The sequence below is a fragment of the Aptenodytes forsteri genome, unplaced genomic scaffold (genome assembly GCF_000699145.1).
Source record: "Aptenodytes forsteri isolate BGI_AS27 unplaced genomic scaffold, ASM69914v1 Scaffold289, whole genome shotgun sequence".
NCBI classification, from domain to species: Eukaryota; Metazoa; Chordata; class Aves; order Sphenisciformes; family Spheniscidae; genus Aptenodytes; species Aptenodytes forsteri.
Window position 1 is genome coordinate 2,025,769 of NW_008795025.1, and position 24,180 is coordinate 2,049,948.

At 43.9% G+C, this 24,180-nt stretch overlaps 1 protein-coding gene across 2 annotated transcripts in view; it reads right to left on the reverse strand.

The window, feature by feature from the left end:
• Positions 1–1,320: 1,320 nt before the first annotated feature.
• RFWD2 (ring finger and WD repeat domain 2) overlaps positions 1,321–24,180 on the reverse strand; it is a 132,532-nt gene continuing 109,672 nt past the window's right edge. For both annotated transcript variants that reach the window (XM_019471175.1, XM_019471174.1), the window contains exons 19-20: positions 4,404–4,448; positions 1,321–2,454 (exon numbers count right to left, since the gene is read on the reverse strand). In XM_019471175.1, the coding sequence (XP_019326720.1) occupies positions 2,437–2,454; positions 4,404–4,448 (63 nt within the window). In that variant the 3' untranslated portion in view covers positions 1,321–2,436. The remainder of the gene's footprint in view (positions 2,455–4,403; positions 4,449–24,180) is intronic.

A 24,180-nucleotide genomic window follows, 5' to 3' on the forward strand; every position in this document is an offset into this window, starting at 1 on the left:
AACCTTACAGCATTCAAAGTTTTTTTCTTCTGTTTTTAAGATCTCAGCTTCGTCGGAGTGATTTCAATTTAAAACACAGAGGACCTTCAAGGTGGGGGGAGAGAAGGAATGAGGTCACCTGCCAAGCAGTGGCTGTGCGGCATAGAGCAGGGGTACAACAGCAGCCACGACAGCTTGCAAAATAAATTAGTAGGCATCGATAAACAAGCCAGAGGCTGAGGAAAACCCATGCCTGAAACCAGGGGAAGCAGCAAGAGCGATGGCCTTTGCTCCTCGCACCAGCCCTGCCTTCGGAGATGGCTGGCTGGGAAGGATGCTCCGCACAGCCTAGCACAGTCACCCAGCACCAAATTCTCTTAAAATGCAGCAAAATAGAAATCAAGCTAGTGCTCAGCAGGACGTGTCAGCTGCCATCAGACAGAAGGAACCAATTTTGTTTCCTTCTGCCACAGTGACTCGGGTGGCTTATACAATGGAGACCTGCAGATAGCACCTCGGAGCAGGACACACACTAGCACGCTTTCTTCTCTCTCCCTTCCTTCTCTCGTTGATCTCACCCCCCACTGGCATGCCAGAAACCATGGAAGAAAACCAGCACACAGCATGTGGGGGCCATCCACACCTCTCTTGGAGCTGAGCATCACATTTCTCCCCACTGGATAAGATTCTCCAGAAGCCAACAGCAATTTCAGTGTGTCCCACACCCTCCCAGCTGAGAGCCACAGCTGTTGGTTGAAGGAGCATATAAGTCCCCTGTGGTCCCACCGGAAACAGGCATGAACATTGAATCAGGACAGGATCTGCCCTGACTCTGCTGTAAGGCTTCATCCCTGCCCCCTTGTTCATACACCCAAGAGCTTCTGTCCTGTGACCAAAGGATGTCAAAAGACCTCACAACCTTTCTGGGAAGATCAGAATCAGGCTTTTAACACCTGGAAGACATGAAACACCTTTCACATGTCACCATCAGTTATGGCTCCTCAATGAGTAGCCCAAGACTGCAGCAGGGCCTTGCTTTGCTGACACGGCCTGTGAAGTCCCTGCAGCAATCTCAGCCTCAGAGGCGCGAAGGAGACGTGTACTGCAATGAATGAACGCAGAGAGATTCTGTTTGCAAATCAAAATGCTTCCCACAGGTATCACTGTATACATTGCACCTTTGCCACCTGCAGCTAGGAAAAGATGCTACGCCCACCAATTCCACTTTCAAGCTTAACGAGTTCTGGCAGCAATCGTGATAGCTCAGCATGACTGCTACTTGTGAAGACCATCTGCACCTTCTTACCCCTCCCACTATCCTGCCAACAAAGCAACAACGACTCTTATCATCATGGTTTATTCCCCCTCCATATGTACAATTAAGTGTATGCATGACCATTAAAAATAAGGCTACTTATATCATGGCTCTGAAACACACTACAAACCAACTCCATCCCCTCTCTTATTACAACATTCAAAATGCTTGGCTTCCATGGTGTGCAGAGAGGGGCAAACGCAACCAGACCACACGGGCGATTAAGTGGTGCAGGGCTTTGGTAACTGGATCTAGAAGGTTCCTCCTCTAGCTGAGATAGTCAAACACAGCCAGGTCAGTGTGGGGGGAGATCGTTATCCCACAACATCTTGGTGAGGTCAGTCCAGGTCCCAGGCAACTGCAGGTCACCTCATCTCAGCATGTTGCTGGTGGCAGGCAGCAGAGAGGCCCAGGCTCACGTGGATGGAAGGACAACTTACTCCTCTCGTTTGGAGCTGCCCCTTTGGGTCAAGGCAGGGGCATAAGGAGAGGAGGAAGGGGAAGCCGTCCTTCTCTTCCTGATGACCAGAGAACTTCAGTCTCCAGAGGTGTCAACCTGGGGTGACATTTCTCAACATTTAATGCACCTAAAAAAAAAAATCAAAGGAACAACTGAACCATATCATTGTGGGATCTCAAAGCAGATTGCTTGCATGTCCAGGTAAGGCTTAGAGACTTTCTTTTTCCAATGGGGATGAAGGAACAGTCCAGATGAAAGTAACCAGAGATGTGCAACTGCAGACAGCCCTGTGTGGCCCTGTAAGCTCCCTTCCCAAGTAAATCTGTTCCCATATGCAACAAGAGAGAATCTTCCAGCTTCAGCTTGTGGCTCAATAAATTTTATTATTCCTTTTTGTTTTTATTTAAAAGAATTTGTTTTCCTATCATAAAAATTAGACAACCATACCACCACCACCAGCAGCAGCAAAGTCTGTGGAGTTAATGTTGATGGCAGACAGTTCACTGGTGTTTCCAGTGTCTCAAAACGTCCTAGAAAGTCCATAAATGGAAAAAAACCCAAACATGATGTTTTTGGGGAGGAACATCAAGGTGGTTTCGGTTTCTTGTTCTGCTGAGGATCCCAGATGAATACTGTAGCATATCAGCAGGACCAAGTACCTCATGCCTTGAGAGAAAACCCTTCATACCAGCTCCAGTACCTAATTAGTAGGGAAGACAAGACATTTAGAATAACAATTTATGACATTCATTATCTCCTACATCAGCATATAGATCACTAGGACAGGACTGACCCTTCCGTCTCCACCCCTTACCCTTTATTCACCAGCATGCAATAATATCACGCAAATGGGATAAGCACTTGGCAAGGATCCCTATTTTGATGTCTGCTTGCTCTAGGATAAATTACAGCATGAAGCAAAACCATCCACACTTCCACTCATCCCAATCAACCAGCTCTTGGAAATCTTGTAACGGAGATCAGAGATTTTGTCCTCTCAGCCCTCTGTGCTCACATTTCCCTTGTCCATGCTAAGATGGTGCAGCAGCCTCTGAAGGCATGGTCTAGAGATGGCAGAAGAAAAGTAACAATGAGGGCTGTCACCTATAGTGATTTGCACAGCCTGTATTAACCCAGGGTGGTTTTACTGGGGAAAGCTCTAGAGCTTTAGCCCATGGGTGCTGGCTGGTACAGCATCTGCCCCCAGACTGGAGTAGGTTTGTGCAAACCTGGTCCTTTCCCAGACCATCCCACTTTCCCCCTGCATGCTGCCAAAGGCAAATGGAAACACCGGAGTTATGACAGCCCAGGCTGTTTGCACATTTCTCTGCCTACCTTCTCTCATTAACAAGCGAAGTGCATGAGCAAAACCTCTCCTCTCTAATCACTCTCCTGTTGCTGCTGGATTCACTTCAAGATATCAAAAGCATCTGTGCATTTTGCCCATTTTACTAAGAAGGAAGTGACCAAAGTAATGAGCAACCAATTCCACACGCTGCAAGAGCAGGAGTAACCAGGCCACACGTGGCCTAAAATGGAGGAAAAAAATAAATCTTGACATGCAGTCAAACACAGACCACTTGGGTCTCCCTCCATTCCTGCTTTTTTTGTGATTTTTCCAGGACTGTTCAGACCAGCAACTCTGGTCTGGCTCCAGAGAGCTGCTATTGTCACAGGGATGTGAGGGGAAATCAGGATGAGGACCTCAGCTTCACGAGAGCAACAATCCAGCATGTAACTTTGCAAACAGCAGGTAAATCCCTTTATCAGCAGCTACAGAATGCTGCCAGGGCTCTGGGCTACAAGCTTGCGGCATTAACCACCAAGCCTCAAAAGCATGGTGGAGGTCAACGTTGCTGTGTATGATTTTGTGTATGATTTGGGATGGCATCAGACCTGGGGTTCTCCGGAGGATCAGCACCAGCCTGGGTTTGGGTACTGGTTTTGTTTGGCTGTCTGATAGACGCATAAAGAAGGACAAAGTCTTTTCCATATTACTTGACATTTCACGGATAGAAATACATTGAACAGACACTCTGAAAGACTTTTAATTCAAGTGCTGAAAACCTGGCAAAATGCTGGCTTCTCGGTGCACAGGGAAGGCTGTTGCTTTCACAAAACCCTGCGCTGGCAGCTGCTGTCTGTTACAGCCAGTCTGGGCACCAGGAGTAAGCAAAGCAAGTGAGCATCCCTGATCATTTTAAACATTGCTCCATTCAGCTGCACATCAGGAACTCTGCTTTTAGCTCTGCTGCACCCTGCATCGGTGGCAGCAGCCAGAGGATGGGCTCTGGTTAACGCTGGTGAGTTAACATGCAGCCTCCGCTGCCACAAGAACCAGCACGAGCCTGGGGAGATGCTTGTGCCAGACTCTCTGTGCTACCAGGACCCCAAGGAGCAGCGGAGGCACGGCAGGTGCTGGACAGCCACCAGCAGCTTTTCTACTCTTTGCTTTAACTGGGTTTCATTGCTGGTGTGCTGTCTGCTTGCTCCGCCATGTGCCAGAGGCAAATACATCATTTAAATTAAACTTCTACAGTTGGGATGACCTCCTTTAATGGTTTCTCCTGGCTGTACAGTTTCTCTGACCTTGCTCTTTACTAACAACAGATTCAAGCGTTTAAAGAGGAGATGCATGAAATAACTTACCTTAATTGTACCCTGACTGTTAGCAGCAATCAGCACATTGGACTCCTGGAAAAAAAGAAGAGGCACTATCACAATCTGCCATCGCTTTTTTTTTTTTCTTTTTTTGAAGCAGCAGCAGAGAAGCAGCAGGTCTTTTTATCTTAAACATTAGAAGTATATCTAATTTCAAAGGGACTTAACTCTTCCCATTTCAAAGATGCTTTCGAAGCTAAAAGTCTTTATAAAAGTTATATTACCTTAAAGAATTAGAAAGCAATAATCCTTAGCGCTTGTACAGAGCTTTAAATCTCCAAAACAATTTACAAACATGAATTAATCCTCACAGTCTCCCTGTGAAGTGGGCAAATAATCATTTTCATCTTTTGGCAGCATATGGACAAAGGTCTCCAGTGCCCTAACTAAACCGACTAATCACCATGAAAAAACCTCTCAGTCTCTGAGGCCACGCAACCTCTCCCACAGCCAAGAGGCTTCAGAGAAGCAAAACAAAGAGAAAACATGAGAGCAATAGCAGATACACCCATTTTGGAAGGGAAGATAAACAGAGAGGGCTCCAGCCCTGCTTTATTCAGAAAGGCAGCATCTATTTACCTCCTGCCAATTGATGGAGTTGCCTTTGGAGATATCCTGGTTGTCTGCAAGTTAATGGTCTGCTGCATCAGTCAGGCAACCCCCAGGCAAAAACTGGGGGAGACAGCCTCTGCTCTTCAGACCGCATTCCTGATGCAACCAGCAAGTGCAAACGCACCCTCCCAAACCAAAATCGTTCAGACAGGGGGAAATCCAAAGGAATGATATGGTGCCAATAAACCTAAAGCAAGTAAGCGCTGGGGTGCTGGCAGCAGCCCATGAGATGCTGCGGTTGAACCACTGCTCCTGGACCCGTGTCCTGCATCCGTCCTTGTACCAGCAGTTGTAATGTATGCTGCCAAACCACCCGCCATGAACTGTTTTCTCTAAAGACAGCTGATATCTTTTCTCAGACACATTTTTCAATTTCTCTCACTGCTGCTATCCATCCCCAGACAAACTTGCTGTAATTATCCCATCATTTAACACATGCATTTTTAATAAACTCAGTGACTAGAATACGCCCTGCTCCAAAGGGAGCAGAAAGGCAGCTCAACCCAGCCCCAACAGGGTTGCACGCTGCCTCACCATGAGGTTCAGGACTTTGCACAGCCACCAGCTTTGAAGCAAAGGGAGAAAAATCCTTTTCAATGCAAAAACCCACTTATCAGGTAAGAGTAGCCTTGTGGTGGACCACTGGGCTAATTGTTATACAGAGATTTGTTCACCCTCGGTACAATCATTAGGGGATTAGTTAAGACTCCTGATACTATCTCACCAATGATCCTCCAAGTCAAAGCTCCTGAAAAGAAAGTATATCCTCAAAAGAAGCATATACTCCGATTTCCATTAATTTGGTGGCTAAGAGTCTAATCCTGTGAACCGCTCAGCTTCTGGTTAACAGCATTAGAATCAAAACCCACTGGGGGGAATGCAGATATAAATGTGATTTGGGGGCCAAAACAGGGACTGGGATGCCAGATAGGATTTTGGAGGCAAGGGAGAGACAACTGGCAACTATCTAGTGTGCAGTGCAAGAGACTTGAACTCCTGAGTATAGATGATCCAGGGTTTGAATGATTCCTGTTTGCACTGTGAGTGATTGGTAATTCATCCTGTTACTGCAGTCTGCTGGGGTACCACTGTAAATGAACTCTGGTTCAATGAACAGCTTTACCTGCTAAATAAAATAAAAACGCCAGAGGGTAATATAGTCTCACTCCCTTGTTCTTCAGAAGCCACTGTTGTTTTTTTTTCAGCAGGGTCTGAGCTAATCATCGCTCTGCTGCTTTCACACACAACCATGAGACGCAAACGGGAGCAGACAGCAGCAAAATTAGCACCAAATCTGTCATCGAACAGTGACTTGCTTGATAAGGCACTCTAGCACTGCTTCCCCGGGAACACAGCTAAATAACTTGTTTTTAATCCTCTAAAGAAACAAATTCTTTTCCTTTCGTGTTGCCTGTAAAACAACCAATATATTCAATACGTTAAACACCTAAGCAAGTTGTGAAGTTGCTTAGATCTGTAGGTTTGTAATTCACAGCAGCTGTGAACATGTTGAACCAATCTTTTTGCCAGGACATGTCGGATGGAGTTACCACGTCCTCAGAAGACAACCACCATGACCACTTAACTGACAGAATACGTATTTCCCCTACGACACCACTACAAGCATCTGTATCTCTCAGGCATGAAAAACAGGGTATCACCATCCACTGTGGTTGCATGTTCTGCTTTACGATGATCACTTGGTATTTCTATGCAGGGCAAGAAGGTTGAAAAGCTGGCCTTCCCCATCCCTCCCAAATTTGTTGTCTGCAGGAGACAAACTCCAAAAGCAGAGGCAGGGGGTATGTTGGAGAGCCACCCCGACTGAATAGTCCTACTCTGAAGAAATCCATTTTTGAAATGACTCTTCTATTCATGCACCTCCTGCTAGGTGGTTAGCACCTATAGCCCTTCTTAACAAGAGAGGCAGAAGGTGCCAGCTGCCTTTGCTAAAACAAGATTGAAGAAATAAAATGAACACACAACAAAATTCAAGAGACAAGGGTTTACTGCCTGGCAAGCAACAGCATTTCGTTCCATGCGGCTGCTAATCTCAACTATTGCTGCACTCTGGTGGAAAGCCACCAACTGTGTAACCTGATGAAATGTGGCAACCTCTCCTCCGCACATCAAGGCAGATAAGGAGCGATCGGTGGACACGTGGCACTGTGCGCTCAGGTCCCCTGCGATGAGATAACGTGGCATCTCAACAAGCCAGGGACAGCCATAAAATTGATGGGAGACAGCTTAAGAGTTTTGGTCCTGTTAAGTCAACAGAAGAGAGCAAGGCTCTGGGGATGTCAAAAGTATGCAACTTCTTGTCTCTTGGCATTACATATGAATATAGAAAGATTAACTGACAAATGTAGGTGCATCTCAGGACTCAGTCAAGATTAACAGAGTGTGCAGGTCCAGAACAGCTCTAAGATGCTCCAGGGCTGAAGTCCTGTGCTAAGACTTATGAACAACCTTCCACACATGCCAACTTTTTCCTTGACTGCAGAGACAGTATTATGGGAAGTCTGAAGGACAGTTCCTTGACATTGGGAAGGACTTGACTCCACCACAAATCTTTGTTATTGCCTACAGACTGGATGCATATCCACATGGAGGTAGGCATTATGCAAAATGAAGTTGTAAATCAGATCTGAGAGCAAAAACAGACCAGACAGAAGCACCTCTGTCCTGAACCTGACACATCCCTGTTCTCCTGGATGTGGCACTGGATGAACACGACTGGTCTACCCACAGGAACTTAGGAACATTTGCCCTTGGGATTTGAAGGGACTTTCATTGATTGCGCCAAAAGAAGAAATTTCTGCAGCACATTCTTGATGGCAAAGAAAAACAAAATAAAATTTAGGACATTCCTGAGTAGATGAGATACCTCCTACATTCATCATTCGAAGGAATTACTCATGCGGCAACAGCTGGATTTTGAAGCACACTGATTTCCTTCCCTCCTAGATGAGCCCTGTATTTGGATGGCCCTGGGGAAGCAATTTGTACAGGGAAGGAAGGGAGGAGAAGGAAAATCTGGCTGACTGCTGGTATTCATGCAAGAGCAGTCGGCATTAAGAGAATCAGAAATGCTCTGGATGTTTTGTGAAGCTTAAGGAAACTCAGCTGAACAACTGAAAATTGTCGGAGCTGCTTCAGTGCAATAGGACTCTTTACATCTTTGTGCAAGAAAACATTGTGGGGTGGGGCTAAATGAAAGCCACCCCAGATGGACAGCTGTTAAAACAGCATACACATTTCCTTGGAGGGACACACACTGATAATATTCAAGTGGACTCAACTCTACGGAGCAAGTGAAAGCTCCAGACAGACCCTCTAGCTAAGCTGTAAACCTATCCTCCCAGTAACTGCAAGGCTCCTCTCTGTCATCCCTCTTCACTAATAAAGAGCCACTGTGGACACCCACCTGCAGCCGCAGTGCTCCAGGAGTTAAGCACCCCACTCACCAGTGGGCTCATGCAAAATCACAGCTGAGTATTTTATCACCTTCCTTTCCTGACACAAAATAGAGAGCCTGTCCCAAAGGGGCTCAAAATAGGCAAGATGAGCACAAATCACTCGCATCTTTTTTTCCCCCTTTAATATAATCCTTTGTGAGACCACTCCTCCTCTGTTATCCCACATATATCAATCCTTAAAGTGAAATTCAGAAGCTCATACTGAAGGAAAAGCTGGACCATGGTCTACACAAGAGGAGGAGCCCAGACGCCGATGTTGAAACATCTCAGTCCCCCTATTGGGAGTGAAACTGTGAATCAGAACATTTATGTGTGAACAAAACCTACATTTTTATAGTTTGTTAATGTGGTAGTTTTGCAAAATCTAGTCTTACCAGGAACAGAGTCAGAGTACCTGAAGGTTGGTAACTGCAGTGGGTAGCTAACAACCATGGCTTTGACCACGTAAGCCAACACGTAAAAGATGCAGCAGCACTTCTTCTGTGCCATTAGCCCAACAAAACTAACCTTGAAATAAACTTAACTGACTGTATTTCCCTGAAGGCCCACGCTGAGGAAGGAGGAAAGTTTGGCTAAAGGAGAAATGGTACAATGTGGACTTTTTTCTTACTTTTACGCTCTCCCCTACTTTCTACAGGTACCAGCAATAACAATGGGCCAAAGAAGTTGTTCCTTAGGAGGATTAAGATGCAAGATGTATCTCTTCAAATTGTATGTGCACATGTTCATACGATGGACTGGAAATCCTATTTGGGACTTTCATGGTATTATAAATAATCACAGGCCATGAAGTTTGTGCATTTGTTATCCACCCTTTTCTGCACAAATAAAGCACATTCGCCTCAAACTTCCAGCACAGTTGTCATTGAAGTAAGTGTGAATTTTCTGGATTTTCAGCTAGGTTTGTTCTATAGATTCACAGCTAGGATTCTTAAAGACCTTATTTTAAATTAACAACTTCTCACCTTCCCACCCCAGCAGACGTTTTTACTAACGAATGGCTGGTTCATCAGCAATTCTCTTTCAAGCAGACAGACTCACTGCCAAGTAACCCTGAATACTTACTCAAAGGAATTGGAACCTAATTAAGCAAAGTTGTTGATACAATGGGAAAATATACTGGGTGAGAAAGCTTGCACTCAAATGGCCATTGTCTTATGTTATTTACAGGCAGAATAAAAGTATACAGTTGAACTAAATCTAGTGCTGTTTGTACAGAAAGACCTTTCTTGAAGTAAAGCTACTCAGTCCTTACTGAAGATGGCAACTACTCCTCAGGTGCTGGCTTTTAGGACTGAAGCTACAGACCATCTGCAAGACACATTTCACTGAAACTTTTCCCATTGACATCGTGCATGAAGCTTTTTCATATATCAAGATGCATGAAAGCGGTTCCCCAACAGACCACCACTGCTTGATTGCTCTTCATCTTGTAATTAACAGATTCTAATGGCTTTTCACTCTAAATCCCCCAGGATCTGGTTATTTTCCTGTTGTATGACTCAAGTCAGCTTTTGTTTTTGAAAGAAAATTACAAATTCTAACCTAGGAAACACAATGAACCTCCAGTGTGCAAAAATCAAGAGGTTTTTAAAAGCTAAACTGCTAGATTAGATCTCCTCCCAGCAGGATAAAGTGTTGCATGTGGAATTGTGGGGTTTTTTTCTGTTGTTGCAATACTATTGTTATTGATGAAGGGGTGCATGGTGGGATGGTTAAAGAGTGGTGCACAACCCACCATCTCCCTATGTGCCACAATTTCCTTTATATGCCATCACGCTCACCTAACATTAATCCCTTCTGAATAATTTTAAGGGAATATTATCTATACTGTGAACATCAGGCCCAAGCAGAAATTAATTACTCCTTTAAATTGAGCACTTTAATGAAAGAGGTCTTACATACAAAAGATGTCGTACCAAGACGTTTCAGGAGCAGCAACACCCAACTCTTTAGGTTTTAAACCTGGAACAGAACACACATGCCTAAACCATGTCTTTTAATCCTTAGAAACTATATTTTTATCTCATTCTGAAGGTACTTCCTTTGTACACACAGAGATAAAGCCTCCTTAGGCTTATCTGGGCCAAAAAAAAAAGCAACAACTCAATACATCTGAAAAAGGTCTTGTCTGTGTTTCTTTCTAGCTCCAGCTGCAAATACACAATCTTTTGGGTTTTTAAGTTTATAAGTGCTACGCTATTACACACGCACAGCATAATAAAGATATTTTCTTAACACATTAACCCACAGATTTACAGATGATGGCACTCCTTTGGCTTGCTTTCCATAGAGAGACTTGCCCACAATCATATGCACACATGTATAGTTTCTTCTCACGCAGGAATTCATGGACACACTATAAAGGGGAAAAAAGCTTTCAAACAAATTAGTGTTTCCTACATCACGTAGAGTTTGCAGCTTCTGCACAAGATGAAGCATGCCTCGCTAGGAAATGTGTGCAGGTAGAAATTCAACATCTTGAATCCCCTCCCTCATTTTTCTGCAATTCCAGACTTTAGCCTCTGTACCAGGGATGCTTTTATCAAGTTTTCTGACACTTCCACATCTGGTATTTTCTAGCCGTGACTCTCAATACATGAATACATCCCTCTTTCCTGCACCCTGAAGAAGCAGTCTTCTCATTTTTGGATTTTACACTTAATGCATTTTTCTACTCCTATTGAGACCAAATTCAGCACAAGAAGATGCTGTATAACTGGAAGCTTATTTGCTATCATATATACCCAGGTCTCTGTATTCACAGCACATTGGTGCTCAGAAGAAAGCAGCCCAAGGCTTGCTCCAATGACACACTCAAATAAGTAGTAAGCTATCTCTCAGCCAAGTGAGAAATCACTTTTTCTTAGCATGACCTTTCTTTTCAGCATGTAGCTCTCAAGAAAACAAGATCAACAAGGCAACTGAAGACCAGGCTAGAAGAAAATAGAAGTACGCACGTGTATGGTGCTGCACACAGACAGGCACCGATTTGCTTGTTTCTACGCCGTCTTCTGAATTCAAGATGGAAACGGTGGCCAATGAGACTGATGGGAAGAGGGCAAAGAAAGCTCTGCAAAGGCAGGAGATCCAGACAGCGAAGCCCACCCCAGGAACTGTTGACATATTACAGGTGACCACCTCTGTAATTTAGTTGTTCTGGAATAAAACTGGTTTTGATGAGCGCCTAATTTATTTAGAATTCAGGATGAGAATAACTCAGACACTTATTATTCTGCATCTACTGCAAAGCGAAGTACACAGCTCTAACAGCTGTTACACACTCCCCATCAGGCAAGGTAGGGAGACATATGTTAAAACCAAATTATGTTGGCATTAACCCCCCTCCCCCAAAGGGCAAGTCTTCTCCTCCTCTATATGTGGGAATATTGAGCTCCACTGCCCATCTATCTGTGACAAGGTCTCTAAAGCTACTTGTTCCTATGGTCATATATCCTGGGATTTCAGACACTCCCCGTAAACAATATGCTTAAGGCCCTGAACAAAGTGGCAGCAGTATATAAATATAGCTTGTAATAAGCCTACAAAAAACATATACATAAACATGCAACACATTAGCATCAATATTGCAAAACCACAGGAAATGGCTAGGCATTAGTTTAGTGAAAACAGCTTTTACCATCTATTCTCTTAATACTTAAAGCTCCCAAATATTTGTTTGGCAATTCTACATAATGCAATGCCATACGTCGCTTGACAACTGTACAGACCTGCATTCCTACTGTTGATATATTTTCCTCCTTTCTCTCCTGTTTGTTGCAGTCAGTCATTACATCATGCTGGAGGTGATGAATTTAATCTCTCCCTAGCCAAGGTCATGCTGCCCTCCCCATCAGTGCTGTATGTGGCAAAACCAAGCCCCGGGGTGCTATCATTACTATCACTATTGCTTATGCCTCCCTTCCAAACCCTCATCAGAAACAAAACGTGCGATCTGAAGAAACAGCTACCAATCTGCATGAGAGTATTCAGAAATGTGACCTAAATCTGGTAGTTTTAGATTTTAGGTTTGTGCAGAACAATGGCAAACCATAAGGGATCTGAGCCGTAAACAGAAATCAGTAGATCGTGAAAAGCCTTTTCAGTCCAAGCTACCCGGAATTAGACAGACAAGCAGTCTACCCTACAAGCACAGCTACTGTGAGTGCTACACAGCCCAGTCCTGAAGCACAGCAAGGATCACCACTCCCAGCTGCTGCACTGGGAAGGAATGGATGCTGGTGAGAAACTCCTGAGAGATGCTAAAAGACATCCTTCCCTGCACCTCCCAGCTCCTTGGTCCTCTTTAATTTACAACACACTCCTTGCCCTACTGTGAAGGGCAAACTCCAATTTGTTTAAGCCCTGCTTCATGTTTAGTTGGTTCTCTTATGACTCTTTCTTTCACACTCATGATGTGTTTCTCCCACCCCTCTTACCTTCTCTATTATTCTTCCTTCTTTTTGCCAAGTCAGTACTTTCTCTTCCAGCTCAACTGTATCCAACACTCCTCAGTTGCTCAGTTCCCTCTTTCAAGTCTTCACACCTGAATCAGCAATTCCCTAGTTTGTGCTAGAAAGCTTTCATCTTTCCCAGACCATCTGTCCTGTATCCTTTGGGGCTTCTGTATTTGTGAGATCATTGTCCCTTTCACAGCATCTCTCATCAAAACCCTACTTTCAGCACTCCGTTCTTGAGTTTCAACTGCCTCTTTTACAGCACCGTGTACATCTTCCCATCTCCTTCTCCCTCCCCTTGTGAATCCACCTTTGAAAATCCTGCTTACAGAACAGTTTCCTTTTCTTTCCAACCCTTTTGCCTCCAACATGCTAGCACCAACACTAATGTGCACATCTTCCTTGGGTTCAGAAAGGGAATAGATGATGGTTAACCTTCCTCTCTGGTCCCAGTATCCAATCAACCAACTGTATCTGCTCCCACAGGCCTTCTTCTCTTCTTAGCTCCATACTTCTAGGTCCTTGAACTCATTACTGCACTAGGATGACATATCTGTTCCTCTGGTCCCTGCCCGGGCTATCAACTACAGCTCATTCCCACATCCACCTCAAACATCTGCCTAGATGAAAAACAGAGGATAGAAGAATATAAGGAGGCAGAAGCCTTACGGTTAGAGACTGAAACACCATGTTATTTTGTGGGAACAGACAGCTGCTGGGCCAGGAGCTTTCAACAGGAGAAGGTGATCCACACCAACAGCCTTGCAGATGCACACATGCCCCAGATATCCTTTCTTTCATGCTTTTTCCTGATACACAAGAGCTAATACAGCACGTCAGCTGCCATGCTGAACTGGAGCACACTCCTCCAAAGGCTGACAAATGGTTTCTAAGTTGGGCCAAGAGGGATCACTGCTAGGTGACATCTCCTGTGCTCTGTGAAGCTCAGCGCACCGTTGATGCGGCCAGTGGCTTCCCTGGGCCAGGCACTGGAGTTCAGATCCTGTTATTAAATTAGTCCCCACACAGAAATACCACGAAATAAGCCATTAGTTGGTCCAGCTCCTGCTTCCCTTCTTCTCCCAGTGCCATTAGTTTCAGTCTCTAAATAGGTGAATGATACAGGCTTAAAATTGACCCAACCACCTTGACGTTAATATTTTAAATTGTTAAATCTTAGTTCTCTAGTGCCAATAAATCATTTATATGTGCACATTTAATTAACAATGCCATCAGTAAAAACAACTTAGCATTCGCACAGCACATTTTATCAGAGGAACCAAAGACACATTACAACATTAATTAAGTGTAACAAATGCCCTGGTGAGGTAGCTAAGTATTATCCTACTTTGACATGTGGGGAAACCGAGGCAACATACTCAGTGGATTTGCCCAAGGTTAATCCAGATGTTCACAAGAAGGTGCTGAAGAGAAAAAGCAGAGAGAAATACCACTGAGATTTAACTCTCCTAATAAGCATTTATTTTCTGAACTGCAGTATTTACTTATTTGCTGATGAGAAATCCTTTCCAGCTGCGTTCCTCTCCCAAACAGACTAGGGGCACAAACCACTGCTATCAAGCATGCTAGCAATCAACCCTAAACAGCAACAGCCTACGAGGTGAGGCTGAACACACTGGGTCCAACATGATACCCAGCCAAGAGTTTTGAAGAACACTTAATGACCCTTCCCACCCCACAGTTCACACCTACGCACGCATCTAAGCTCATGGGATGCAGGACACTTACCTAGCAGTCATAGGTCCTAGACCTACATCAGTGTCTGGTATCTCCCAAGCACTCCAACAACTCATCCAAACCTTGGGGAGTTTCACACCAGGCTCCCATGCCAGGAGCACAGGAGAAGAGCAAGAAATTCCTGAATGACACTGACTCTACTCACAACACACTGAACAGTTATGAGTCTTGGAAAATATCAGGTGTCCCAATATCCTCACTCTTCTACAAACCCATAGTTTAACCAGTCTTTCAGGCCACACAGAGCTCGTCCTGTCCCCTCCTCCTCCCTTCCCACACCCAGGAGATGACCCTCACAATGGTCCCAGACAATGGTGGCACCCACACAACTGTGGCAGCTCTGAGGACACACTCCTCTATGCCTTCAACCTACAGTTCTAGATCCAGCAGTTTTGTTTGCTTCCCCCACGGTACAGAAACACACAGGTTCCTGGGACTGAGGCTCTAGCTGACAGCCACATTGATTTGCCCAAAGTATCAGGGACGGTTTTTTTGTAGTGCCTGGCAGCCATCTAGAATTCAGTCCAACAGCCCATACTGGGGTAAGTCCACCCTTGTTTTTTCCCCAAAATCATGAATGCAATCTGTATGCAAATTACATGCTGTGGAAATGCTTTAGGTTTCCCAATTATCATGTGATGAAACGTTTCAGACCCAGATGATGCCTACTGTCAATCCCTTTAACCCAAGCGCGTGCCTCTCAGCAAAGCTGGATGGATTTTCAGAAGTTCTCACTGAAACCAAGAGGAGCTCATCTCCTCAACACCTTTGGCAACTGGATCTCTATGATAAAGGGACCCAAGTATCGATATGAAGTCTGTCTCATGATGGTAGGATGCAGAGTCTTTCTTCTCCAAGCAGAATGACATACAAAGTGTTGCTTACATGAGAGTAATCACAAATTCACCAGTTCCTGCAGGGCTCCCAGTCTGAGACAGGGTGTGCAGAAGATGAAATAAGACAGAATTCACCTAATTAAAGCAAAAGGGAGAAAAAGCTTGACTAATATTAAGGTCTTAAAGCTACCACATGCTTAAGACAGGGCGGATAAAGCCCCAAACTAACCTCTGGAGAAAGAGGTCTTGCAGCCGTGTAACTGGTGGGAACACGTGCTGGCCAGTGCTAGTGGGACAGGCTGGAAAGAAAAACCTTACTAAACCCCTCACATGACACCATCCCCTCAAAGCAAAAGTGGAAGAACAATTAATGCATTACAACCACAGATGGTGGCAATCAATACAGGAGAATGGGTTAATCATAGGAGATGTCAGGAATGACGAAGGGAGCCAAGCCGAGTCAGGCTGGCTGGGTCAGTAACAGGGGAACACTTTGGCAGGAACTCATGAAATGGTTGATGGACTGAGGAAATCAATTTATTTAAAACTGATAATGGATTCATACTCTGCTACTGTTCATTTTATACGGTTTGGCTGTCAACTCTTTGGGGCAGGAAGCTGTCACTTGCTGTCTGCTTGGACAATACCTAGTAAATTGGATCTCCTGCTGATTGTAGCTTCTTTGCACCATCCTAATGAAATCACCTCCACCTCTAAGACTGGCCTGACACAGAGATGCAAAAAAGGGTCATGTTAAAGCAACCTGAATTCTGCTGTTTCATTTGTATGCTTTAACTGTAACAACATCCCTTGAACATACCCATCCATTTTTAAGTGGGATCCCACCACCAAACAAAACCCAAACCCTGATACTACAGTATCCCAAACCGATCAACTTTGAAAGTTCTGGACATACGTTAAAATCCTGATTGTTTCGTTAACGGGTCTTGGAATAACGTTGCAGGGGGACTTGAGTGCTCAATATCTGCAAAACACATTAACTACTCTGAATGTTTTGCTCATGCCAGCTGGAAAAGAAGGATGATGGTTTCACTGCATCTGCAAGCCTTCTAATTGTGTTACTGGATGGGCCAGAAGTCTGGCAGCCATGGAAATCAAAGCCTTCATTTCTCTTTAAGCCAGGAATAGTATATTTGATAGCAACAAGAACAGAATCGTGAGTCTAAGTGTCAGCACTAAGGATACTGTCTGGGGCGGGGGGGGGAATGACAGCACACGTAAGATGCTGCATCCCCAGCCGAGGCTGTAGGCAGGGAAGGTGGGGGATTACACATCTGCATGGCAAGCAGAGCTACAGCAAGGGGAGGGGAAGTGAGGAACAGCGGGACAGCAAAAATATCTCATCCCTGGAGGCTGCTTCCACCCAAGGGGCCGCAGCTGCTTGGTGGTAAGAACAGAAGAGGGAAGGGTACCTGCCTACAAGGTGGCCCAGCTTATAGCTGCATAAGCCACTACATTTTTTATATATATATTTTCTCTATGCGACACATATATGTGTGCCACAGAATTGAAATCACCAGGACCCAGTGAGATAAAAGAAGGGACAAATTGTTTCTTGCAGAGAAAAATCAAGGCACAAACATTAGTATGCGTATAAGCTTCATGAAATTATACCTATACTAATGCTATTTATAACATACACCTATTTGGGAAACAGGACTTTGATTTAAGGAATGGAAGTTTAATTAAGGTAAAACAAAAGTTTCCATTAATCTTGAAAGAATTCACAACCTGCTGCTCTCCTTCAACATCCAATTCAGCTAATGTTATAACAGGATCAAGCACAGCACTACGTACCTGAAAACTCCCACAATGCAGACAAGGCTGGGCAAGCTGTACCAAACCATGTGGCCTTCTCTAGTCTTGAGAAATAGGAAGCTTTCTCTCCTCAGAATACTGTTTCAGAAACGCCCTGAGTGCAGTGGGCAAATATTTTCACTGGCCAGGGCATGCAGGAAAGTTATGAAGGAGAAGAGATGGTGATAAACTTGAGATTGGCAATGAAAAATGGCTAGAGCCTACACCTGCAGGCAGCAAGTTCTGATGATATCCAAAACTGCATTTAATGTCACAAGCACAAGTTTACTCTTGAGTAGTAACTAGGCAAAATGCCAGTTATACTTAAATCTTTTCCCTGCACATGTTCAAGTCATAGGGTTGTGTTAAAAAAAGTTTACTGTCTTCTATTCCTGTGGTACAGGGTAACCACAGGTAAGGATGGGGTGGCAGAGCTGGGCATCCTCTTCCAGCCAGCAGAGCCATCTCCTCTTCTCCTACAGCCGAGAACGGGGTCAGAGTTGGCCTGGCTCGCGGTCAGCGTGGTCTCCATAAATCCTTATCGTTATGGCAGTATACAAAAGGGAGCTGAACTGGACTTTGAGCTGGGTCACATCTGCAAGGCTGTTAGGAAGGAGCGATCTTTCATTTGTAAACTGAAAGAGATGCTGGAATCCCTGAAAGAAGATACACTGAAGCCGACAAGCCATTTTTGCAGGTCAGTTTTCAAAGTAAGGCCACACTGCAAAATATCAGCTTTGATTACCAAATTGTATGGCTGGTATTGAAAAAGACAGTACAGTAAATTGAATTTTAATAAGATCTGACTGTACATAAAAGGTGAAGAACTTCATTAAACAAAACCATACAAGGTACAGATGATACATATGAGGTTGCTTCTCTAATATCCTACTACTGATGCTTTCTCCGTTGTATTTATCTGGGAGAAGGGAATGGGAGGAGAAGACAGCTATGCCTTAGGTATTAAGAATGAAGAGAGTACAGCTTTATAGCTTTAGTACAATAAATGCAAAGCATGACATCTTCCCTACTTCGTTCTGCAGAATGAACTATTCAAAAGATAATAATGAACTTTGCATCATCTGAAGGACTCAATTGTGCTCTGCTGCCTGCTTCCCTGATCCCATCCATCCAAAACACTCCCGAATCCAGAAGGACGAGTGAAAGTAGCAACAAAAATGCACTTGAGAAATCAGAAATCACTGGGTCATTCAGCTGTTGAAAAGCATTTTAGATTTAAAAACAAAGGATGTAAAAAAAAAAATCCCACCAAGGACTGCGATTAAAGTCAGAAGAAAAACGTAGAATGTCTTTAGACAAGTTCATTGATTGTGAGAGGGGGAAAAAAAAAATATAAATCCAAACTCAACACACAATACTTACAACTAGAGAGAAATTCCCTGTTCTTTCATTCACCTTCCACTTCCCCTCTCCTCAACTTGCTCATTCACCTCTCTGCAATTTACCCTCCCCCAAGGAACACCAGGAGGTAGCCCCTGAATTCTAACTGCATTTGCTACTCTACTAAATCCCGTGGATTTACATGGGCAAAATTAGCAGGAGTCTCCTATCAGGCATTTTCCACAATACCAGATGAGAAGTCACCTGAAGCTCTAGATGGGCTTTCTTTTGTTTATGGCCTTTAAATAATTCAGAGAGAGGAGTTGTCAAGGGAGCTTTGCAGATTCAGCTTGACTTTGGACTTACGCTATTAGATGCCTGCCTATTGTTTATAAAGACAAAAGGGAAAATGTTACAGGATCGTAAGTCTGCATGGGAGGGGAGTCAAGGACTAGAAGAACAAGGCCTGTCAGGACAGAAGTCATAAAAAACAGATGGGAAAGCAGAAGTATGCAATAGGTGAAATACAGATGTACCAGCAAACCAGCAAGAGCAAGTTGCCAGTTTGGTTGTGCTATAAACAAACAGTGCTAGCAGTTTCTTGTGTAATATGATGTCATTCTTCAAAAAGGAAAACCCCAAATGCAAATGGTAACTTTAATTAGCAATTAAAAGCACAACTTCCCAGCTATACAGCTGCAGCCACCTCTCCCAGATCTGTCTCACTTCTGCAAACCAGTGACAGTCATCAGGCAGTGGGCCAGCACTTAATAATCATTCCAAACCTCAGAGAGCAATTTCATCCTTTCTCCCTTTTTTCCCGGGCTCTTTGGGCAGACAAAGATTTACTAGGTCCCACCTGGGGACACCAGCAAACCACAGGCAATGGCTCCTGGCATCCCAGGAAGCTCACACACTCCAAAGTGCCTTTTAGTGGTTTTTTTTTTTTTTTTTTTAAAAAATGACTCTGGGACATGCACAGCTTTGATGGGGCTTTGCACAGTCATTTTCAATCAAAGCTGCAAATCTGGCTTACAGCAAATGACTGTTTCTTGAAGCAGCAAGAAAAATTGAGAGGGAAAGGGAACCTTAGGATGTGCAGCCCTGCTCATCTCTCCAACCAGAACATAATCACCTCTACAGCCAGCTTGCTAAACCTAACGAGGTCTTTAAAAAAAAGGGCTTTTTAATACAAAACCCAATAACTATGATTACAGTCTTGCTTTAAACTACCGAGCTGGATTAACTCTTGGCAATTATACTTAGCTCTGGATGCTGCAGACAAAACCCTGCCCAAGGGCTGTCTCCACATGGTGGAACACCACGGCTGGGCAGCAGAGTTACTGCCGAGGACGCTGCAGGAACTGTCTCGGCACATTATGCGATAATACACGTGTATGGAGGGGAACGATCCGGTTTAGTTGGCTCTCCTAAAGCAGACAGAGACCTCCACTTTGCTCTAGGAAAACTGCAATGGTGGACAAAACATATTTCTTTTGCCCACAACTGGTCCCAGCAGCTTCCAGTCCTACAAAATTTCATGATTAAAACAGCCTTTTATTACACAGTCTTTTATCCCAGGCTTCTGACCGTATCAAATCCTAAATGAAACATGATGTAATGCATGCAAATAAGCTGAAGAAAATAGGATTCACATAATAGGAAAATATCATTAAGTGGCAAATTTTAACTCAGAAGGTCAAAATCATTCTAGCCAGAAGAAAGAGATGCTGCACAGGGCACGCATGCATACCCAATGGCCTTAAATGCAGCACCAACAGCTCCTTTCTTACTCACTCGGTGACTGCCAGCTAACAGCAGGGCCTGAAGCTGCAGTGCCATTAATAAGTCCCTAAATCTCCTGGCCTTGAATACGCTCCTAAACTCCAGGGAACAGCTTGCCAATGGTGTGCTGCCTGCCAGCATCCCTACAGCAAGGCCATTAAACAGCAAGCTGCTTTCTCTCCCCCCCCCCCCCCCTTTTTTTTAATTTTAAATGTGGTACATGCATCTGAAGTAAGTATTGCCAGCTCCCAAACGTTACCGGTCACAGCCCGCTCTCAGATAGGAGTCCTGAAATGAATTGAGGGGCTGTCAAGCTCACACGTCACAGCCTGGAAATCCTTGAATTAGATGCTTCCCCCCATGCTCTCTCCTTGGCACTCCGAAAGGGTGAAAACCAGATGACATCCTTACTCCGTTCTAGGCTGTAACTGGAGATTTAGGACAACCTGATGGCTCTACACACTTCCTGCTGGAAAACAGGAGATTAAAAGACAGACATTAATTCTTAAACGCACGGTTTTGTTGTTAGCATCACTGCACCAGCAGCGCGCAGTTGGGGCTGGTGGCAGCAAGGGGAGTGGTGGATCGTGCTGTGGCTCTGCCAGACACGCTGTCTGACAGGCTCAGGTAGCTGGAGTCTGAGCTTGCCCTTCTCTGGGTTCCCAAAGAGGAAAACAAAGCTGCATTAAGGTACTTAATTTTCTGTCCTGGCCACTCCACAACCCAGCAGCGGCTCAGTTAATGGCAGACCTTTAAGCCATCAGAGGCTTTTGCAGGTGGAGTGAGCCCTTTTTCTTATTGCACACCAAAATAATTTCTACCTAATATACTACACAGATTTAACCCATTCCATACAACACCACCTAACAACTTTATTCCAGAAAAACTAGAAAGCATTTTACTTTCTAATGAGCCAGCAAATGAGGAAAAAGCATCCTTCTTCATATGATGTACTCACAAGCAGCTCACACGCTCATGGTTTCTCAGCACTGCAAGACCAAAAAAGGCTTTCAATAAAGTGAGATCTGGGTAATGCTCTACATCACTGTTTAAGGACAATTCAATCATCTTTGTTCTGGATTAAAGTCTTGCTCCCCATTAATCTTAACACAGCAATGAATAGGAAATCCACATCCCAGGAAGTAGGAAAGATTTTATCTTTAAACCTAATTCACAAGTAAAATCATCTCTCTTACAATGGATAATTCTGCTACTGTTCAAGTTATTTTCACATAGTGGGTATAAAAAAATTATCTCTAGATATCTCAAATTGAAATGACTGTTTTTAATGCTGCCTGTCATTTTGAATGCATGCAAAGACTAACAATACTGTAGCAAAAAGAGGAGCTCAACAATCAAGAAATCCATTAAGCTACCAACGACACTAATAGCAAAAAGGAAGTTTAAAAAGACTCAAGTATATAAAGAAAAAAAAATCATGTCATTTTCCTACTAGGATTATAGGAGTGAACAAAACCTTGTGTTGCAACACAGTACCTCTGATTGTATAATATCCTTCAGCTACATAAATATTAGAATACAAACCCAAGCTCTGCTGACAAAGGGTGAGGGAAGACAAACACACACTTCTGGCATTTGATTTTTTTAGCTAATCTGCTTCATGCTCCCTTGATTTTAGACATTCTTTCTGAAGAGATGCTGCTGATGACTCACTCCTCAACAGACACCACGGCGCTGGAGCTGGACCACACAACAGGTACCCCCTGCTTTCCTCTCAGCCTGACAATGCCTCAAACATTTTGGAGCAGAGACGGTCAGAAATACAGGACACAATACAGTAGATATAGGAAAATAAAAACAACTGTCCTCTGCCAAGACTCAACAGGACTTACTTCTTGTCACAGCAAACAGTGTACTGCTACAATCATCAGCAGAAAAGCTCCCGTGAAGAGTTCATGATCATCTGCTGCCCTAGCTATAGCTTCCAAGAAAGAAATAAATGATAGTATAAAGAAATGGCCTCTAAAAAAGCCACACACACAGAGCACATACACAGCATGCGTTTGTCTGGATAAGGAGAGACAGAGGTGACAGGGCTTGGTGTGCATCACAGTCATTACGTCATTAACTTTGATTTGTAGTGAGCTGGGCTCAAATTCCTCATTCATATGTTATCCGAAATTAATACAGAGGCCCCAGCCTGGCCGAGAATAGACCTGTTTGCATCACAAACCCACCTCAAAACTGCTCGCAAAGGAAAACAATGGAAACTTCAAAAATCTGTACAAAAATGAGTTTTCACAGCTCCCCTCCCCACTGCAGAATGGGTAATTCCCAGGTTCACAATGAATAGCAAAAGCCAAAGATTTAGTGACTGTGGTGGGCTTATGAGGAGGAAACTGTCCTTGTCCACACCCACGTGTTCAGACAGCTCTGCTCTCGGGGGAAAACCAAGGAGCCTTACGACAGGAAGAAGAGGGATGGCTGCAGAGGATGGCCAAGAGACATGGAGAGGGTCTGAGTTTGCATTCAAGGATAGACTGGGAAAGCAGCGGCCAAATTGCGTCCCTTCACCCTGTAACCATACATCTATCCAAACATTTATCTAAAAGAAATCTCTAAAGCAGTAGTTTTCTAATATAAACATCTGAGCATCAGCAGACTGATTTTTCACAGTGTGGATCTTTGCTTACTTTTGGCAAGGTAAATATATATATTCTTAAGTTTTGAAACAAAGAAAACCCACAAGTTCCCACTGCAGGCTGCTGCCTGCTATAACACTAGAAGAGTTTCACAAGCTGCTAATTCTTGTTTTGCTTCAGATTTTCACACATCTCCCAAGAATTTAAATTTCTTCTTTTGCATTGTCAAGCCAAGCGTGAACCTAACGAAAACAAAGCTGACAGCGAGATGAATCCTTTTGTACTAAATAAGGACATTTGTATTTCACTTCCAGCTCATTTTCTCTCCTTTTTTTTTTATACTCCTGCTGGCCCAAATTTATCTTTTCAAATGCTGGAGCTAATGTGCAAGTTGTGAAGCAAGGCACACACAGAAGCACTATTAACCTCCTATTTTAATCAAGGATATTTCACTCTAAACAAGTCAAGTCTTCCCCCAAGCACATACTCCCCAGACCAGACAGGCTTGCCATTATTTGGTGGTCGGAAGAAATTTGGCCAGAGCAGTCTGCTTTGTAGGTCTTTCTTGGAAGAAAAAGGCAATGAGGTCTCAACTGATCAACCTAGAAACTAGGAATAAAAATCATGTATGCCTGATTTACACTCTGAGACTTGGCTAGCGATGCTGAGCCTCTGCCAGCGTGGGTAGTGCAGAGGGATGCAGCATCTCCTCCTCCTGCTGCAGTTAATTTATGTGCTATCTGCAGATTACAGGTAAAAGGAACTTTTTTTTAAATTTAATGGATCTGAACCAATCTTTCTTCCCAGTACATGTAATATTGCTTATCTTCCCTCCAGTATCTCTCATTATTATAAGTAAATGGGAAACAATGCACTGTGTCATCTGCCAGCTCCCCAGGCTGCCCCAGCTATACCTCTCTGCTTAACTTAATATTCACTTCAGACATACTAAAGTAAAACTAGAAAATCCAGTACTGCACCAAACAGCTCACTTCTCTCCAGCTTTAGCAACCAGATAAGAGTTTTGGAAGCTTTTTGGAAGCATTATTTATTGGATGCAAGGGGGAACATTGTCA